The sequence below is a fragment of the Bos grunniens genome, chromosome 1 (genome assembly GCF_055505025.1).
Source record: "Bos grunniens cultivar Pamir isolate PY7600 chromosome 1, Bosgru_T2T1.0, whole genome shotgun sequence".
In the NCBI taxonomy this organism is placed as follows: Eukaryota; Metazoa; Chordata; class Mammalia; order Artiodactyla; family Bovidae; genus Bos; species Bos grunniens.
In genome coordinates this window covers 40,750,563-40,767,968 of record NC_141165.1, presented here as the reverse complement: position 1 = coordinate 40,767,968, position 17,406 = coordinate 40,750,563, and the positions used below count along the sequence as shown (strand labels likewise).

Sequence of the window (17,406 nt, the reverse complement as noted above, 5' to 3'; positions counted from 1 at the left end):
CCCAGAGGAAAATACAGATGGGGAAAATGAGGCACAAAGCTACTAAATCATTTGTCTATTATCTACTACCCAGTAACACGTGATTCTGAAATTCTAACCCCCAAAATCTGGGTCTAATAGGCCTTACCTCTTAGAAAACATATCACTTCATCTCTCAAAGGTTGAAAGACCAAACCAAAGATTAAGATAAATGTCTATAGAAATCATTAGGTCACCCCAACAAACACAAATTTCTGAAAAAACCAGTCTACAAGGGTGCAGATGATCATGCTGTCTGGTTTTAGAGTCAACACTTACTCTCCTATAATTTAAGGCTATTTTCTTTACATTTCTCCCTCCTGTTATTATAAGGCATTAAAAATTTCATTGAACATGTAGAGAAGGTAAACTGCAGGAACGTTATTATATAAGAAAAATATAAAAATGACTGCAACTGATTTATTCAAACCATAGTACCTTAACAGTACATAAGTTTAAAATAAAGAGGTTCCTTATTAGAGAACCCCTCAGAGGATTACACATGAAGAGGTTCTAATGGATCTCAACTGCGCACGTGAAAATGAGGAAGGAAACTTGGTATAAGAAAGCAGAACAGCATTTGCTCCATGTCTTTCATGGGCTCAACTAATGACTGCCTCGATCGATCGCAAGACAGTGAGCTGAGTTTCCTTCCAAATAAAGGTGAATTTCAATTGTTATTATGAATGGCTTGCTTATAAATGATAGAATATTTTCAAGAGGGCAAAATGCTTTTTAAAGTTTAACATTCTATAAACCATAGATTATAAGCACAGGAAATGACACAATGTTCCCCAACATTGTGAATACTTTTACCTCTTAGCCAGTTTTATTTTACTGCCATGTTAGTTAAAAGTAGAACCTGTGAATGGGGTAGAATCTGTTATCTGGATTTCATAAGGGTGTGAAAGGAATGGGACTGTTAATTAAGTACCTAAACTGTACTATGGGCTTTAAAAATGCTAGCCAGAAACAACATGTGCTTTCTCAACTGATTTATTAAATGTGATGAATAAATTTAAGGTGTAAACACGGTGCAAAGCTAAAGTCTATTTTTAACAAGGAGCATTTTGAAATCATGAAATGCTTCTTGTTTTACTTTGTGTGTATGTTTTTTAACAGCTGACACTGGAAACCATGAATGTGACAGTGATGAAGGGCTTCAACGGGTCTGAGCGGTGTCCCAGAGACCTGAAGACAGCACAGCTGGTGTTCCCGGCCATCTACACTATTGTTTTCTTCGTGGGCATCCTGCTGAACAGTTTGGCCCTGTGGGTGTTCATTCATATTCCCAGCTCCTCCACCTTCATTGTATACCTCAAAAACACTTTGGTGGCTGACTTGATAATGACGCTCATGCTTCCATTTAAAATCCTCTCCGACGCCCGTCTCGGACCCTGGCAGCTCAGAGCCTTTGTGTGTCGTTTCTCTGCCGTTATCTTTTATGAGTCCATGTACGTGGGCATTACCCTGCTGGGGCTCATAGCCTTTGACAGGTTCCTCAAGATCATCAGACCTTTCGGAAAATTCTTCGTACAGAAACCTGCTTTTGCAAAAGGGGTCTCAACCCTCATCTGGCTCTTTTTGTTCCTCCTCTCGCTGCCAAACATGATCTTGAGCAACAAGGAAGCAACACCATCTTCTGTGAAAAAGTGCGCCTCCTTAAAGGGTCCTCTGGGGCTGAAATGGCATGAAGCAGTGAATTACATTTCCCAGTTCATCTTCTGGACTGTTTTTGTCCTAATGCTTCTCTTCTATACGGTTATTGCAAAAAAGGTGTATGATTCTTACAGGAAGTCCAAGAGTAAGGACAGCAAGAACAACAAAAGGCTAGAAGGTAAAGTGTTTGTTGTCGTGGCTGTCTTCTTTGTGTGTTTTGCTCCGTTTCACTTCTCCAGAATCCCATATACTCACAGTCAAACCAACAGTAAGACTGATTGTCGACTGCAAAATCAACTGTTTCTAGCTAAAGAAACAACTCTCTTTTTGGCAGCAACTAACATTTGCATGGACCCCTTAATATATATACTCTTATGTAAAAGGTTCAGAGAGAGGCTACCGTGCATGAAAGGGAGGCAGATCGCAGCATTCACTCAGGAAAATCATACGAGTCAGTCGGACAATATAACCCTAGGCTGATAACTTTATCATAGTTAACTATTTATTGATGAGACTTCAAATGACAATTTACTTAGAAATCAAACCAAGGCAATGAAAAAAAATGGATTAGAACAAAAGTTTTGTTACTTTTTACTATCCTGGTTCATAGAAAGGATCATGTCAACTTTAATTCCACTGCAATCTATTCATAAGCAGAATAAAGCCTTAGTAAGGGAAAGCATAATAGGAAGCAAATGGTGGCCACTAGAGGTCACCTTTTCAAGAGCATTCACTTCCACTTTGGAAAAGGTGTATTATGGGGAAATGTATGTTTCTAAAAACACATATTTTTTTAAATATAAAAAAATATATTCCTTCACTCTAAAATGCCTCTTCACATTCTTTTGCACATGTAATTCAAACAACACTACTGCTTTTGTATCCCACTTGCCAATTTAAAAAACCAAAAACAACAACAAAAAAAAAAACAACTTGCAAGTCCTTTGGTGAAAGCTGAAGCTAGAGGTTGAAATGGATGCTAGATGGAAAGCCTCTGGGGAGTAGGTCAGAAAGCCCTTTGACTCCAGATGAAGGTATTTCTCCTTACAATTACAAATGGCCTCTTCCCCAGTATGCCACTACACTACAGGATGCACGAGCAGCAGTATTAAGTCATATAAAATACCGTAATACATCCTAAGTGTGTACCATGCGAGAGTAAGAATACTGTATTCTTATTCTTTGGCATCTTCCCTCTGCCCAGCAGATACTCTAACAGTGGTTCAATATTCCACCTATTCAGCAAAGCCTTCCAGCACCTCCGCACTCTTTATCTCTGGTTCAATCCCTGGTTGAAAACAACTACTTCTCCCACATCTGGGTAGAAACTCAATGCAGGCTTCTTATAGTTAGCAGTATTCTAATGCATCCTCTAATGATGGTCAGGATTCTTTAAGAAAGGCAACATATTTTAAAGACAGAAATATGTCATGTTTTCTTGGTATCGCCCATGATACTTTCAACAGATAATAAATTACTACTATTTTAAATAGAATATGTTATTATGCCATTTCTTGGTATGTATATAGATAGAAATGCTGACCCACAATCAATAATATCCATACTGGGAAATTTTTAGAGGATGACGACCTACTTGTACTTATATATCTCTGCATTTTCCCGAATCCCTTTGTGGTTAAAAAAAAAAAAAAAAACCTTAAAGTATGTTCATCTGCAATTGTAGGTGCTGATTTGTGCCTTCTAGATAAAATGTGCAAAGGAGTACTCATGCTCTGCAGATATGCCAGTAGCTCCAACACAACCATCAGAATGTGAAGCCCATGTCTTCTTCCATGGCCCCAAAGACCCTGGAACTTGCCCAACCCTTCTAGTCTTTTCTCCTGTTATTCCATCCCTGGAACTCTCTTATATAAGTTTATAAGTATCAGGAAATGCCATGCTCCTATTTTACCCCTGTGTCAATGAACTTATAAATTTCCCTCTGACTCACCAAGAAAACATTTACCCATCCATGGAACTCTTTATTACTCAGTCCATGAAATCTCATCTGGCTAACTTCCCAACATCCAAACCCGATCACTCCCTCATCTGTATGTTGTCATACCTCAAATATTGTAATGATCACACTGCTTTGTAATTACTGATTCACAGATGTGTCTACTCTTTTATTAACCTATGTGCACTTATGAGAGCAGAGAGTGTGGGCCATTGTGCAATCAATAAATATTTGATAAAATATAACAAACCAAACTACCTTTATTTTTATATACCAGAAAAGCAAAAGGGAAGCCAATTCTCACTGACGTTTTACTTTTCAAAACATAACATAAATTTCTTAAAAGCTCAAGCTCTTTTTAGTTGGTCTCCTATGCATGTACACATAAGCCTGGGAAGTGGGGGCGTTCTTGGGTTCATCAGTGAATGACCAGGAAGGAAGGAGGATTACTGAACAGTACACGTATAGCTTGGGGGCCAATGTCTATCATCATTTCCATTTTAGAGCCACTGACAAAATACTTAAGCTATGTACTGTTGGTTTTGGTTAAATAAAATTTGTAACTGTAGCATATCACAATCAGCAAAACTCTTAGAAAGTACTTTGAGTGCCTGATTTTCATTTGCAAGAATTAAGTCATAATGACTATTAGAGATGCCACTAAACCCATGTTACGTTCACTGAGTACATTATGTGATCATGAGCAGACTCTAATAATGTATTATAAGTAACTGCATCTAAGCCACCCATCAAACTAGGCTTGGTGATATAACCCATGTATATTTTACATCTAAATAGTTTCAATATACACTGAATGGATATAGACAAGAAATATATTTTAGAACTATCTTTCAAGATAAAATTTCAGTAGTATATCTGTCCTCCAGAGATATTTATTTTATATTCCATTATAGTAATATTACAGTCAAAAGCAGACTACCTGAGGTATAGAACGAAATAATCTACCAAGAACTTAGAGAAGAATCATCATAAAATCACATCCACAAAATGAAAAGCAACTACCTGAGAAGAACTTCCCAAACTAGCAATCACAAACACTAAAATCTAGAAGACTCACAGAATGGGGCACTATAGCCATAGTCATTAATGACACAGAAGACAGGTGGGGAAAAATAGTAGCTTTGGTAAACCCCACAAGCTCATAGCACAATGAAGGGCTTTTGTAAAAATCTAAAATGTAAATATTTATATTGAATAAGGCCTTCCAAATACCACTGATGCAGGGGAAGTAGGACCGTGTATTGTCCCGATACAGAATTATTCTTCGGAAACCAAGAGAAAGCACTGTAAAGGGGGAAGGAAGAGACAGAGAAGCAGCGTGAATTCCCAGCTCACAGGAGTTAACTGGCTGATAAAGTGGTCGTGACATCAGAACATAAAATAATTGTTCAATTCAGTCGTGTTCATCTTATCACTTCATACGTTCCAGATTCATTTAAATGTAGCTTGTTCCATAACTTTCTAAGGTCTTCTTTCTGAAATTCTCTCACCATCTCCCTGGGTATGTATTCCTCCAGTAAGTTAACAGATCAAAGTGCACATACACATCGATGTCACCAGAACAAAACCTCCAAGCAGAGGAACCCATACCCAGTTGTGTGAACCACTTAGGAAGCACATGTTGAAAAGCAGCCCTGGTGTGCAATTTACACATCATTTGAATTGCCTAAAACCAAAACACAACACTTTAAACTTGACATGGAAACCAAACATAGGTAATATGAATATAGTACATGTGTGAAACCAGTAGTCAAACTTTAACAGAACCAGCTCTAAGAGATCACTAGGCCTGCCCCCAGAGTTTCTGATTCACTAGGTCTGGGCTGAAAACTGAGAAGTTTCCAGGAGAGGAGATAAGGATGCTATCAATTTGGGCCACATGTTAAGAACCATAAAGCACAGTACTCTTGGACATGAATGTCCAACGGTGGGATCTGTCAACAGGAGACAAACACAACTGTTATTAAGGGAGCAGGACACATATAAGGTGACAGGCAGTCATGAACTATGGTTACCTGGAAAGTTCGTGTCCCACCTGGGGGCGAGCATCTACTTATTCAATGCCAACTGTTTGTTGGCACAGGAGGGAATTTGGACCCGGAGTTGCTAACTGGTAGCCATAGCGATAGTAAAATCAGCACCAGCAACAACAAAAACAAAACACATTATTTACTGTGCACCAGGGAAGTGTGTCAAGATCGTTAAGTATACTGTTCCCAGTAATAATCCCAGGAAGCCTGTCAAGTACTGTGTATGCATGCTCTGCATACACAACTCTGCAACCCCATGGCCTGTAGCCCACCAGGCTCCTCCGTCCACGGGACTTCCCAGGCAAGAATACTGCAGTGGGTTGCCATTTCCTACTCCAGGGTATCTTCCTGACCCAGAGATCAAACCTGCATCTCCTGCACTGCAGGTGGATTCTTTACCACTGAGCCACCTGGGAACACCTAGTTAGACCTTCCTAGACTTGGTCTAGGAAAACCTAGACCAAGTGCTATAGTTATTGCCAATTCAGATATAAAGAAGCTGAGAACCAGAGAAGTTAAGCAACTTGCATGGGGTCAAAGAGCTTGTAACAAAGATAAGACTAATTCAGACTCTGGTTTCTGACCGTAACCGTCTATCCTTAACAACTGTCTACCACAGATTTTCTAATGTTCTCAAGAGAAACCTTAAATCCAGTCTCTTCTGCCATATTACTTGTTATTTTCCCTGGTGGCTCAGATGGTAAAGCATCAGCCTGCAATGTGGGAGACCCGGGTTCAATCCCTGGGTCAGGAAGATCCCCTGGAGAAGGAAATGGCAACCCACTCCAGTACTCTTGCCTGGAAAATTCCATGGACTGAGGAGCCTGGTAGGCTACAGTCCATGGGGTTGCAAAGAGTCAGACAAGGACTGAGCGACTTCAATTCACTCCACCTCCATAGCCACTCCCCCACTCCCTGGCCCCAGAAAAACATACATCATGTGTGGGCCACAGCAGCCCACATACTGCCAGCTAATTATCCTTGACCTCGAAGCTAACAGGCACCTCCCAGGACCTTACACTCTTTTACTGTGTGTGCGGCATATCGCTAAGTATGACCTTACAAGGATTATTACCTTTCTATTTCTCACTCTATCCCAGGAGATGGACACTACAGGGCTCCCTGAAGGGGAGGAAACAAAAAGAAAACTGAGGCACAAAGTGAACAGATGCCTTGTGCTGGTGCCCATGATCCCAGCACCAGCAGAGACAGAGCTGGAACAGACACCCAGCGGGTGGCCTCCAGACCACACCTCACAGACACAACAAGCCCAATTCCTCCAGGAGTGACCTCAAGCCCCCACTGTGACACTGATAAGAAGGGGGCTCCCAAAGAGAGAGGTCTCAACACAAAAGAGTTTCAACAACCTCAGGGATATGCACAGTTCCACCACGAGTCCTCAGAGACCTGTGGGCACCCCTCCAGCCCTTAAGAGGAGTCACATCACAAAGCATAGGATAGCTGATTCATTGAGCCCATCAACCCTTCATCGTGTGCTTCATGCAGGGCCCCTGGGCTCTCTGGAGTCTGCACACAGACCACCATGAATAAAAATGTGGTTTGTGGAATGTGGTCACTCACTCAGTCGTGCGCAACTCTTTGCAACCTTTTGGACAGTAGCCTGCCAGGTTTCTTTGTCCACAAGACTTTTTCAAGCAAGAATACTGGAGTGGATTGCCATTTCCTTCTCCAGGGGATCCTCCCCACCCAGGGACTGAAGCTGCGTTTTCTGTGTTTTTGGCATTGCAGCAGGTTCTTTACCTGTTGAGCCATCAGCTCCCAGAATAAGAGACAGTATTAGCTCACCAAAGCAGCTCAGAGAAAAAGGCAGCTAATGCCGGATGGACAAAGTGAGGAAAGGCTCGGAGGAGGTGGAAGTGTGAGCTGGGCCCTGATGAAGAACCAGAGCCTTTGAAAGGACACCCTGCAGCACTCAGAGCAGTTTGGAGGAAAGTTCAGGGGCTTGGGCACTGAGCTGTGGTCCAGTGAGAGGGGCCACGGGGTCGGGGGCAGGGGGACTGTTCAGGGTGCTGAAGCATGTGTTGGGGTGGGGGATGAGCCTGAGAAGTGAGCGTGGGGCCCCATGGCACAGCACTTTGGGGTTGTTGGGGTGTTTGGAGTTCTCTCTGAGCCACTGTAGGTGGCTGAAGTGAAGACTATGTTCTCTATGCTGTGCTTTAGGAAAATCAATTTGTCAGCAAGATGATGATTCTGGATTAATAGAGCCACTGAAGCTAGGAGATCAATTAAAGAAGTCTTTCATCTATACACTGTTAAGAGCCAAGTGGAAAGAAATCTGATATGGACCTTAGAGACATTTTCAGAGAGAGAGAGGTTTTGAGTCCAACACCACAGGACAGAAGGGGTTTCTATATAAAACGTATGTGATAACCATGCAAAATGTATTCTCAAGGGGGTCCATAATCCCCCTTGCACCCCCTCCCAATCAAGAAGCATTGCTTTGAGGAACATTAGCTTGCGTGACGTGCTGTACCATGAAGTTATGTTGAATATGAAGCACCAGTGAGGGAGCTGAGTCAAGGAGACTACCTAGTGGAGGCAAAATATGGATCCAGGGCTCTCAAGACAGAGCCAGATCAGAAGCTGTGGGAATAATCTTTCCCAAGAAAGGGAGAAAAGAAGGAACGAGCTATGCACCTCAGAGGCCACGCTACCCAAGTCTCACGGACAAAACAGACAGAAAAGGAGGAATGGTGCCCGGGACTGGATCGATGAACAACAAGGAGCAACAAGATGTTCCCTGGGAACCAAGGAACAAGAGAGATTCAAGGAGGAAGTGATAGTCCACAGAATCACACACTCTGGGGAGGTCGAATGTGACGAATGGACAACTGTGAGGTCAGTGGTCACTTGAAGGAGGAGGTGGGTGGAGCCCCAGTTTCTAATGGGAAGGGAGGGACGACAAGCTACACTTGCCATGAAGGACCAGTCAGTTGACAAGCGTTGCAAGGAGGAAATAAGAACAGCTGTTAGATTAGCTCAGCTTTTTCCAAGCATTCCTAAGAACAGCTGGAGTAGCTTCTTCGCATGTTTCTCATGCAATGCACAGGAAAGATGATCCACCTGAAACAGGCAACACAGCAGGCGCACAGATCACACGATGGGTAGAACCATACGACCAAGAAAACCAGCTGTGGCCAGAAAACGGGTGTGCCGACGTGGCAAACCCACGTTCCCTGGGTTTCTGATGCCCAGCCCACACCCATTCTAGTACAGTACAGGGAGAAAGGAATTGGGGATCACCATTAAGTGACAGGCATGAAAACAGAGAATATGGGGAGGAGTAATCAAAGAGAAAGGAAAAATGAATGAAAAGGGAACTGAATTTGAGACTCATAGTAGGTAACTCATGCTCAGTCACTCAGTCACATCTGACTCTTTTTGACCCTATGGACAGCAGCCCACCAGGCTTCTCTGTCCATGAGACTCTCCAGGCACAAATACTGGAGTGGGTTGCCATTTCCTACTCCAGGGGATCTTTCCAACCCAGGGATCGAACTTGCATCTCCTGCATTGGCAGGCAGATTCTTTACCACTGAGCTACCTGGTAAGCCCCATGGTAGGTAAACCAATGATTTTAAAAACTCAGAACTTCACTCAGCATGTGAACATTCACCTCTTCTGCAATAAAACTTACTTGATAAATGTAACTTTCTAAAGCATCAATTCAGTTCAGTTGCTCAGTCCTGTCTGACTCCTTGTGACTCCATGGACCACAGCATGCCAGGCCTCCCTGACCATCACCAACTCCCAGAGTTTACTCAAACTCGTGTTTATTAAGTCCGTGATGCCATCCAACCATCTCATCCTCTGTCGTCCCCTTTTCCTCCTACTCAATCTTTACCAGCTCAGTGTCTCTTCAAATGAGTCAGCTCTTGGCATCAGGTGGCCAAAGTATTGGAGTTTCAGCTTTAGCATCATTCCTTCCAAAGAACATCCAGGACTGATCTCCTTGCAGTCCAAGGGACTCTCAAGAGTCTTCTCCAACATCACACTTAAAAAGCATCAATTCTTCGGCGCTCAGCTTTCTTCACAGTCCAACTCTCACATCCATACATGACCACTGGAAAAACCATAGCCTTGACTAGACAGACCTTTGTTGGCAAAGTAATGTCTCTGCTTTTGAATATGCTATCTAGGTTGGTCATAACTTTCCTTCCAAGGAGGAAGCGTCTTTTAATTTCATGTCTGCAATCACCATCTGCAGTGACTTTGGAGCCCCCAAAAATAAAGTCTGACACTGTTTCCACTGTTTCCCCATCTATTTCCCATGAAGTGATGGGACCGGATGCCATGATCTTAGTTTCCTGAATGTTGAGCTTTAAGCCAACTTTTTCACTCTCCTCTTTCACTTTCATCAAGAGGCTCTTAATTCTTCACATTCTGCCATAAGGGTGGTGTTATCTGCATATCTGAGGTTATTGATATTTCTCCCAGAAATCTTGATTCCAGCTTGTGCTTCTTCCAGCCCAGCGTTTCTCGTGATGTACTCTGCATAGAAGTTAAATAAGCAGGGTGACAATATATAGTCTTGACATACTCCTTTTCCTATTTGGAACCAGTCTGTTGTTCCATGTTCAGTTTAACTGTTGCTCCCTGACCTGCATACAGGTTTCTCAAGAGGCAGGTCAGGTGGACTGGTATTCCCATCTCTTTCAGAATTTTCCCAGTTTATTGTGATCCACACAGTCCAAGGTTTTGGCATAGTCAATAAAGCAGAAATAGATGTTTTTCTGGAACTCTCTTGCTTTTTCCATGATCCAACGGATGTTGGCAATTTGATCTCTGGTTCCTCTGCCTTTTCTAAAATCAGCTTGAACATCTGGAAGTTCACGGTTCATGTATTGCTGAAGCCTGGCTTGGAGAATGTTGAGCATTACTAGCATGTGAGATGAGTACAATTGTGTGGTAGTTTGAGCGTTCTTTGGCATTGCCTTTCTTAGGGATTGGAATAAAAACTGACCTTTTCCAGTCCTGTGGCCACTGCTGAGTTTTCCAAATTTGCTGGCATATTGAGTGCAGCACTTTCACAGCATCGTCTTTCAGGATTTGAAATAGCTCAACTGGAATTCCATCACCTCCACTAGCTTTGTTTGTAGTGATGCTTCCTAAGGCCCACTTGACTTCACATTCCAGGATGTCTGGCTCTAGGTCAGTGATCACACCATCTTGATTATCTGGGTCGTGAAGATCTTTTTTGTACAGTTCTTCTGTGTATTCTTACCACCTCTTCTTAACAGGCAAATTTGGCCCTGGAGTTCAAAATGGAGCAGAGCAAAAGCTAATAGAGTTTTGCCAAGAAAACACATTGATCACAGCAAACACCCTCGTCTAATAACACAAGAGAAGACTATACACATGGACATCCCCAGGTGGCCAACACCGAAATCAGACTGATTATATTCTTTGCAGCCAAAGATGGAGAAGCTCTATACAATCAGCAAAAACAAGACCAGGAGCTGACTGTGGCTCAGATCATGAACTCCTTATTACCAAATTCAGACTTAAATTGAACAAAGTGGGGAAAACCATTAGACCATTCAGGTATGACTTAAATCAAATCCCTTATGATTATACAGTGGAAGTGACAAATAGATTCAAGGGCCTAGATCTGATGGACAGAGTGCCTGATGAACTACAGACGGAGGCTCATGACATTGTACAGGAGACAGGGATCAAGACCATCCCCAAGAAAAAGAAACACAAAAAAGCATGTCTGTCTGGGGAGGCCTTACAAATAGCTGTGAAAAGAAAGGAAGTGAAAAGCAAAGGAGAAAAGGAATACCCATTTGAATGCAGAGTTCCAAAGAATAGCAAGGAGAGATAAGAAAGCCTTCCTCAGTGATCAATGCAGAGAAATAGAGGAAAACAACAGAATGGGAAAGACTAGAAATCTCTTCAAGAAAATTAGAGATACCAAGGGAACATTTCAGGCAAAGATGGGCTCAATAAAGGATAGAAATTCTAAGGCACAGCAATAGAATATTCAACTTTGTTTTTTAAATTCAGCTTAAACATTATATGCCTGTATGTGATCATACTTAGTGGTATTCATCTTAAAGAGTTTTAACTAATACATATCTGAATAGTTTCATAGTTATAAAAAATCATAGCTTTGTGCATTAAATTTTTATCATATCCGTATCATATTTCTCTATGCTTTTCATGCTTTTTATTCTATTTAGTTCTATCACTGAAATTTCCCGTAGCGAAGGATGCCTGAACTCATGAGCGAAGCATTAACCTGAATGCCATAACCCTGTGGAGACCACTCCTCTTCTTAACCCACATAGCCTGGCCTCAACTTTTATACCTTTCCACAATATCCCAATCTGGAATAAGCTAGCCCTGATTTCCTCCTTTTCAGAAGAGAAAGCTATCAAGAAAGAATATAAAAAGTATTTCAAGTATCACCATGACATCACTAAAGGAAAACCAAGAGCTTTCTAAGGGTAACCAAAACATTATTAACGACTTTGACTTTCTAGTTGGAATTTATAATCATTCCAACTTTACATTCAGAGAAATTACTGCTATTTATATTCATTTATATACTCTCCCTCTGCCCTCTGATCAAAAACAAAAGCAAGACGAAACAAACAAAAAATGATAGTGCTTACTAAGCACCAACCAAGTTTCAAACACTGTAGGAATTATCCTATATATTATCCCATTTAGACTTTACACCCTTACAAGGCAGCCATCTTTCAGAAGAAGAAACTGAAGCTCAGATGTAATAATGACTTGCCCAAAGTAAGAAAGCTCCTAAGTGGACAGGCTGAAGTTCACAATGCAATCTATAGGACCCCCAGTTATGGGGCTGTATCTATCAGTACTGACAGCATCCCTCACAACCAAGACTTCCAAAATGAGGAGCTGAATCAAACAACAGAACACAGGAGAGAGTATCAATATGAGGGCAGGAGTCAGATGCAGGCGTATCTCCAGATTTGTCTCCACAGTATCCCTTCCCTTTAACTGACCATTACAGATGAAGTTCTCATACCAGAAAAAGGTAAGCAGCTTTATATAAAGCAGACCTAATAGATACTAATCATTTCAAAGGACAGATTAAACACAGTAATTCAAACATAGGGACCTAAAGATACCAATCTCAGTGAGGACAACATTAAAGGGTTTGTAATAATTATACTCAGCACAAATCTCAGCTTCTGACTAGATGGTAAGCCACAATTACAGTGATTTTTGTACACAGAGATGGGACAGGAAGATCTGGTGATTTTACTACGACCCTTGTTGTATGTTCTGACTACATTCGAAAGACATAGGCATTCCAGACATATCATATGAACTATGTTTCAATTAGACCCCTGCTCATCTTTGTTTTCTAATAATGGGATCGAGTACTGGGGGAAGGATTTGGAGGCCCTTTATGTGTGTGTTTTCCTTTAAGAAGAAATGGATACATCAAAGATTATAGAGACAGAGAAAGTAAGATAACAAGTTCTGTGCCTACCAACACTGGAGACAGGAACATTGTGCCCGGGTCCAGGCCAATGCAGAGAAATCAAATAAAGGGAGCAGAGAGGAAGCAGACATATGCAAGGGAGAAACGACTAGAAGACCAAGGTAAGCCTTAGCAATCCATTTGCAAATGGCTCAGGTTCAATCTCTGGGTCAGGAAGATCCCTGGAGAAGGGAATAGCTACCCATTCCAGTATTCTTGCCTGGATTTTCCATGGACAGAGGAGCCTGTCGGGCTACAGTCAATGGGGTCGCAAACAGTCAGACACTGAGTGACTTTCACTTCACTCATCCTAAAAAGTGAGGAAGCAGAGTTTATTCCAGGATTTAGGAAGATGTATCAACATCACCACCTATTTTCATTCCTCTAAAGGTATTAGTCTCTCCTTGAGGCCTTCTGTCTCTTTAAGAACATATTTTGAAAGATTACACAGATTCTTTTCTGAAGTTCACTGATAGAATCCTAGTTTTGCAGAACAATGAAGCCAAGAATATTTGAATCAATTGTCCAATATTCCAAAGCAAAAGTGATTTTGGAGTCATGAACCAGGTCTCTGTCCAAAACAAGAGTATAGATATTCATATTTTATTTCAAGTTTTTAAACACCAATGTAGATTTCGGATTAATATGTCCAAAAGGCCTCAGAAACATTTAAAAGTATTTCCATTTAAGTGTCCCATGGGCTGGACCTAGCAAATACAGAGCAAACCAATTTTTAAAAGCCAAGGAAATTAAGGAAAAAAACAAAGAAAGCAGAGAGATTGTTCTAAAGAATAAAAGAATAAACCAGTAAAAAAAAAAAAAAAAAAATGAATGCAATGTGAAACTCATTAGTTTCACATCAAAAAATTATAAAGAATGTTACTGGGAATCAGCAAAATTCAGACTTAACATTAGAATTTATTATTGTTTCAGCAGTAATCGCTTGATTGATAATAGTGCTGTGATTAGTAGGAAAATACCCTGATTCTTAGGAAATACATGCTGAAGCAGTTAGGGCTGGGACACCAGTCATAATGACTTCAACTTCAAATAGGTCTCCCTCAAAAATGTGTGTTGAAGGGGTGGGAAAGGGGAGGATGTGAAAACTACCAATATGAAAATATAAAATTTCCCTGAACTATACTTTCAACTTATCTGTAAGCTTAACATATTTAAAAGTAATATTATTATAGAAAAAAATGAAACAAAATTTAAAAAAGAAAAACCACTGCAGTGGTAGAGAAACTCAAGCACATCCTAGGATATCCGGCGTCCTGTATTCAAAATAAATTTGAGGTTTCCAATAGCTGAACAAAATTATTAAAAGAGCTTCTCTGCATTTAATAGGATCTTCCAATGAAGCAGCAAGATAATTATGGTTATAAAGTCTCCTGTGGCTTTTATGAAATCTGAGACTTGTTATAAAAATCAACAGAAAAAAATTATGCCGGTTAACCTTTCAGAGATTTGAATAATAATAAAGTTATGGGCTATTTCTTAGCTGCTCTTTTCATCAAAGCATTACACTTTTTTTTTTTCTGACTAAACCTGTACTACTTCCCTTTTTGAATGTTAAGTAAGACCAGCTTTAACAAGTCCCAACTTGAGATACGCATAATGGGCTTTAAGACGAATGCATAAAGGCTACCTCATGTTAACTTATTCACTACTAAACCTACTTTGCGTCACCAGTGAAAGAAGTTTTTTAATACACAATCCCACTGTATAGTCACTAAGCCATGCCTGAATCTTTGCGAGCCCCTGGACTGTAGCCCACCAGACCCCCGTCCATGGGATTCTCCAGGCAAGAATACTGGAGTGGAGAGCTGGAGATGGTGTCACTGCAGTAGGTGCCCCTCTTTTTCTCCTCCTGAGGGTGGGCCAGGCATAGCCTAATCTTTTCCAGGCCTTAGCCACATACTGGGGCTTCCCTGGTGGCTCAGTGGTAAAGAATCCACCTGCCAATGCAGGAGGTGCAGGTTTGATCCCTGGGTTGGGAAGATCTCCTGGAGAAGTAAATAGCAACCTAATACAGAATTCTGGTCTGGGAAATCCCGTGCACAGAGGAGCCTGGTGGCCTATGGTCACAAGACTTCAGTTCAGTTCAGTCGCTCAGTCACGTCCAACTCTTTGCAACCCCATGAACCGCAGCACGCCAGGCCTCCCTGTCCATCACCAACTCCTGGAGTCCACCCAAACCCATGTCCATCGAGTCGATGATGCCATCCAACCATCTCATCCTCTGTCGTCCCCTTCTCCTCCTGTCCCGAATCCCTCCCAGCATCAGGGTCTTTTCCAATGAGTCAGCTCTTTGCATCAGGTGGCCAAAGTATTGGAGCTTCACCTTCACCATCAGTCCTTCCAATGAATATTCACAACTGATCTCCTTTAGGATGGACGGGTTGGATCTCCTTGCTATCCAAGGGATTCTCAAGAGTCTTCTCCAACACCACAGTTCAAAAGCATCAATTCTTCGGCACTCAGCTTTCTTCACAGTCCAACTCTCACATCCATACATGACCACTGGAAAAACCACAGCCTTAACTAGATGGACCTTTGTTGGCAAAGTAATGTCTCTGCTTTTGAATATGCTGTCTAGGTTGATCATAACTTTCCTTCCAAGGAGGAAGCGTCTTTTAATTTCATGGTTGCAATCACCATCTGCAGTGATTTTGGAGCCCAAAAAAATAAACTCTGACACTGTTTCCACTGTCTCCCCATCTATTTGCCATGAAGTGATGGGACCGGATGCCATGATCTTAGTTTTCTGAATGCTGAGCTTTAAGCCAACTTTTTCACTCTCTTCTTTTACTTTCATCAAGAGGCTTTTTAGGTCTTCTTTACTCTCTGCCATAAGGGTGGTGTCATCTGCATATCTGAGGTTATTGATATTTCTCCTGGCAATCTTTTTTTTTTTTTTCTCCTGGCAATCTTGATTCCAGCTTGTGCTTCTTCCAGCCCAGCATTTCTCATTATGTACTCTGCATAGAAGTTAAATAAGCAGGGTGACAATATACAGCTTTGACGTACTCCTTTTCCTATTTGGAACCAGTCTGTTGTTCCATGTCCAGTTCTAACTGTTGCTCCCTGACCTGAATACAGGTTTCTCAAGAGGCAGGTCAGGTGGTCAAGAGTAAGACATGACTTGGTGACTAAACCACCACCAAAAAAAAAAATCTTCATTTACAGCACATGAAACTCTATCAATAATCTGTGATAAACCATCATGGAAGAGAATTTGAAAAAAGAATGTATGTATGTGTATAACTGAGTCACTTAGCTGTTCAGCAGAGATTGGCACAATATTATATATCAACTATACTCCAATAAAAAAAAATTGAGGCAGATAATAGAACTGCCTTTATTCCCTCAACAAAAGCTTGTGAAATATTTGTCCATACACACTCCCTCACATGAATTTCTATCCACCACTGGAACTGAAGGAATATAATCCTCAGACTTTGCAGAGAAGGTCTTTGCCCAACATACTTTTAAGGAGACTACATGGGGTATGCTCCTTTGAATGGATGCTTTTAAGACTGGCAGTTGGTTATTCTGGCAGTGAGATTTCCCATTTTGAGTAGTACATCAGTTACTATTTAGGGATCATAGTGACAAACCATTAGTTCAACTCAAGAAAGACAAAGTCTCTCCAACTCAGGCCCACATGGCATAACTTTTCCCCTCAAGATGCAGGGAAATGGCTTCAGTGATAAAGGGAAATCCCTGGAGAAGTACCAAAAGACAATCAGCAGAGTCCAACCTGAATGAAGTGTAGTTGGTAAGTCTGACAAGTTCTTGTAAGACTGAACCACTATTAAGTTGGCTAATTTTTGTTCAGAGGCTTTCCCTAGGGCTAGCTACTCATCCACAACATACTTAGTCCACCCTGAACAGAATGGAATGGAAAACCATTAAATTTTAGTTGTCTGTTTTTGTTTGTTTAGAAAAAAGCAATAGAAGAAACAACTACTCAACTCTTGGTATTTACATTGAATACATTTGTTTTTCTGTACCAACACACGGAAAAAAAAAAAAAAAAGTACATATACGTTACCTCCTTAATGCATAAGTAAATTACTAACTAAATACCTATTACTGATTTACTAACTTCAAAAAATGTTCCACCTTCATTATTTTCATTTATCTTTCTCTTCATCCATGAAAATAACAAGTTTTGATTATATTTGATAGATTTTTTTATCTTTTTACTTCTTTGTTTGAATGTTGCA

The 17,406-nt window shown here is 41.1% G+C and overlaps 2 protein-coding genes across 24 annotated transcripts in view; one reads left to right on the top strand and one right to left on the bottom strand.

Moving 5' to 3' along the window:
- MED12L (mediator complex subunit 12L) overlaps positions 1-17,406 on the bottom strand; it is a 364,655-nt gene that overhangs the window by 102,048 nt on the left and 245,201 nt on the right. The gene's annotated exons all lie outside the window — the stretch shown is intronic.
- Positions 608-3,883, top strand: P2RY13 (purinergic receptor P2Y13). 2 transcript variants are annotated; one of them, XM_086390729.1, is made up of 3 exons: positions 608-681; positions 1,141-1,855; positions 3,362-3,883. In XM_086390729.1, the coding sequence occupies exons 2-3, from the start codon at positions 1,156-1,158 to the stop codon at positions 3,451-3,453; spliced, it is 792 nt and encodes a 263-aa protein (XP_086246855.1). In that variant the 5' UTR covers positions 608-681; positions 1,141-1,155; the 3' UTR covers positions 3,454-3,883. The 2 variants fall into 2 exon arrangements, with proteins under 2 accessions (XP_086246855.1, XP_086246847.1); XM_086390721.1 differs by having other exon boundaries at positions 1,141-3,883.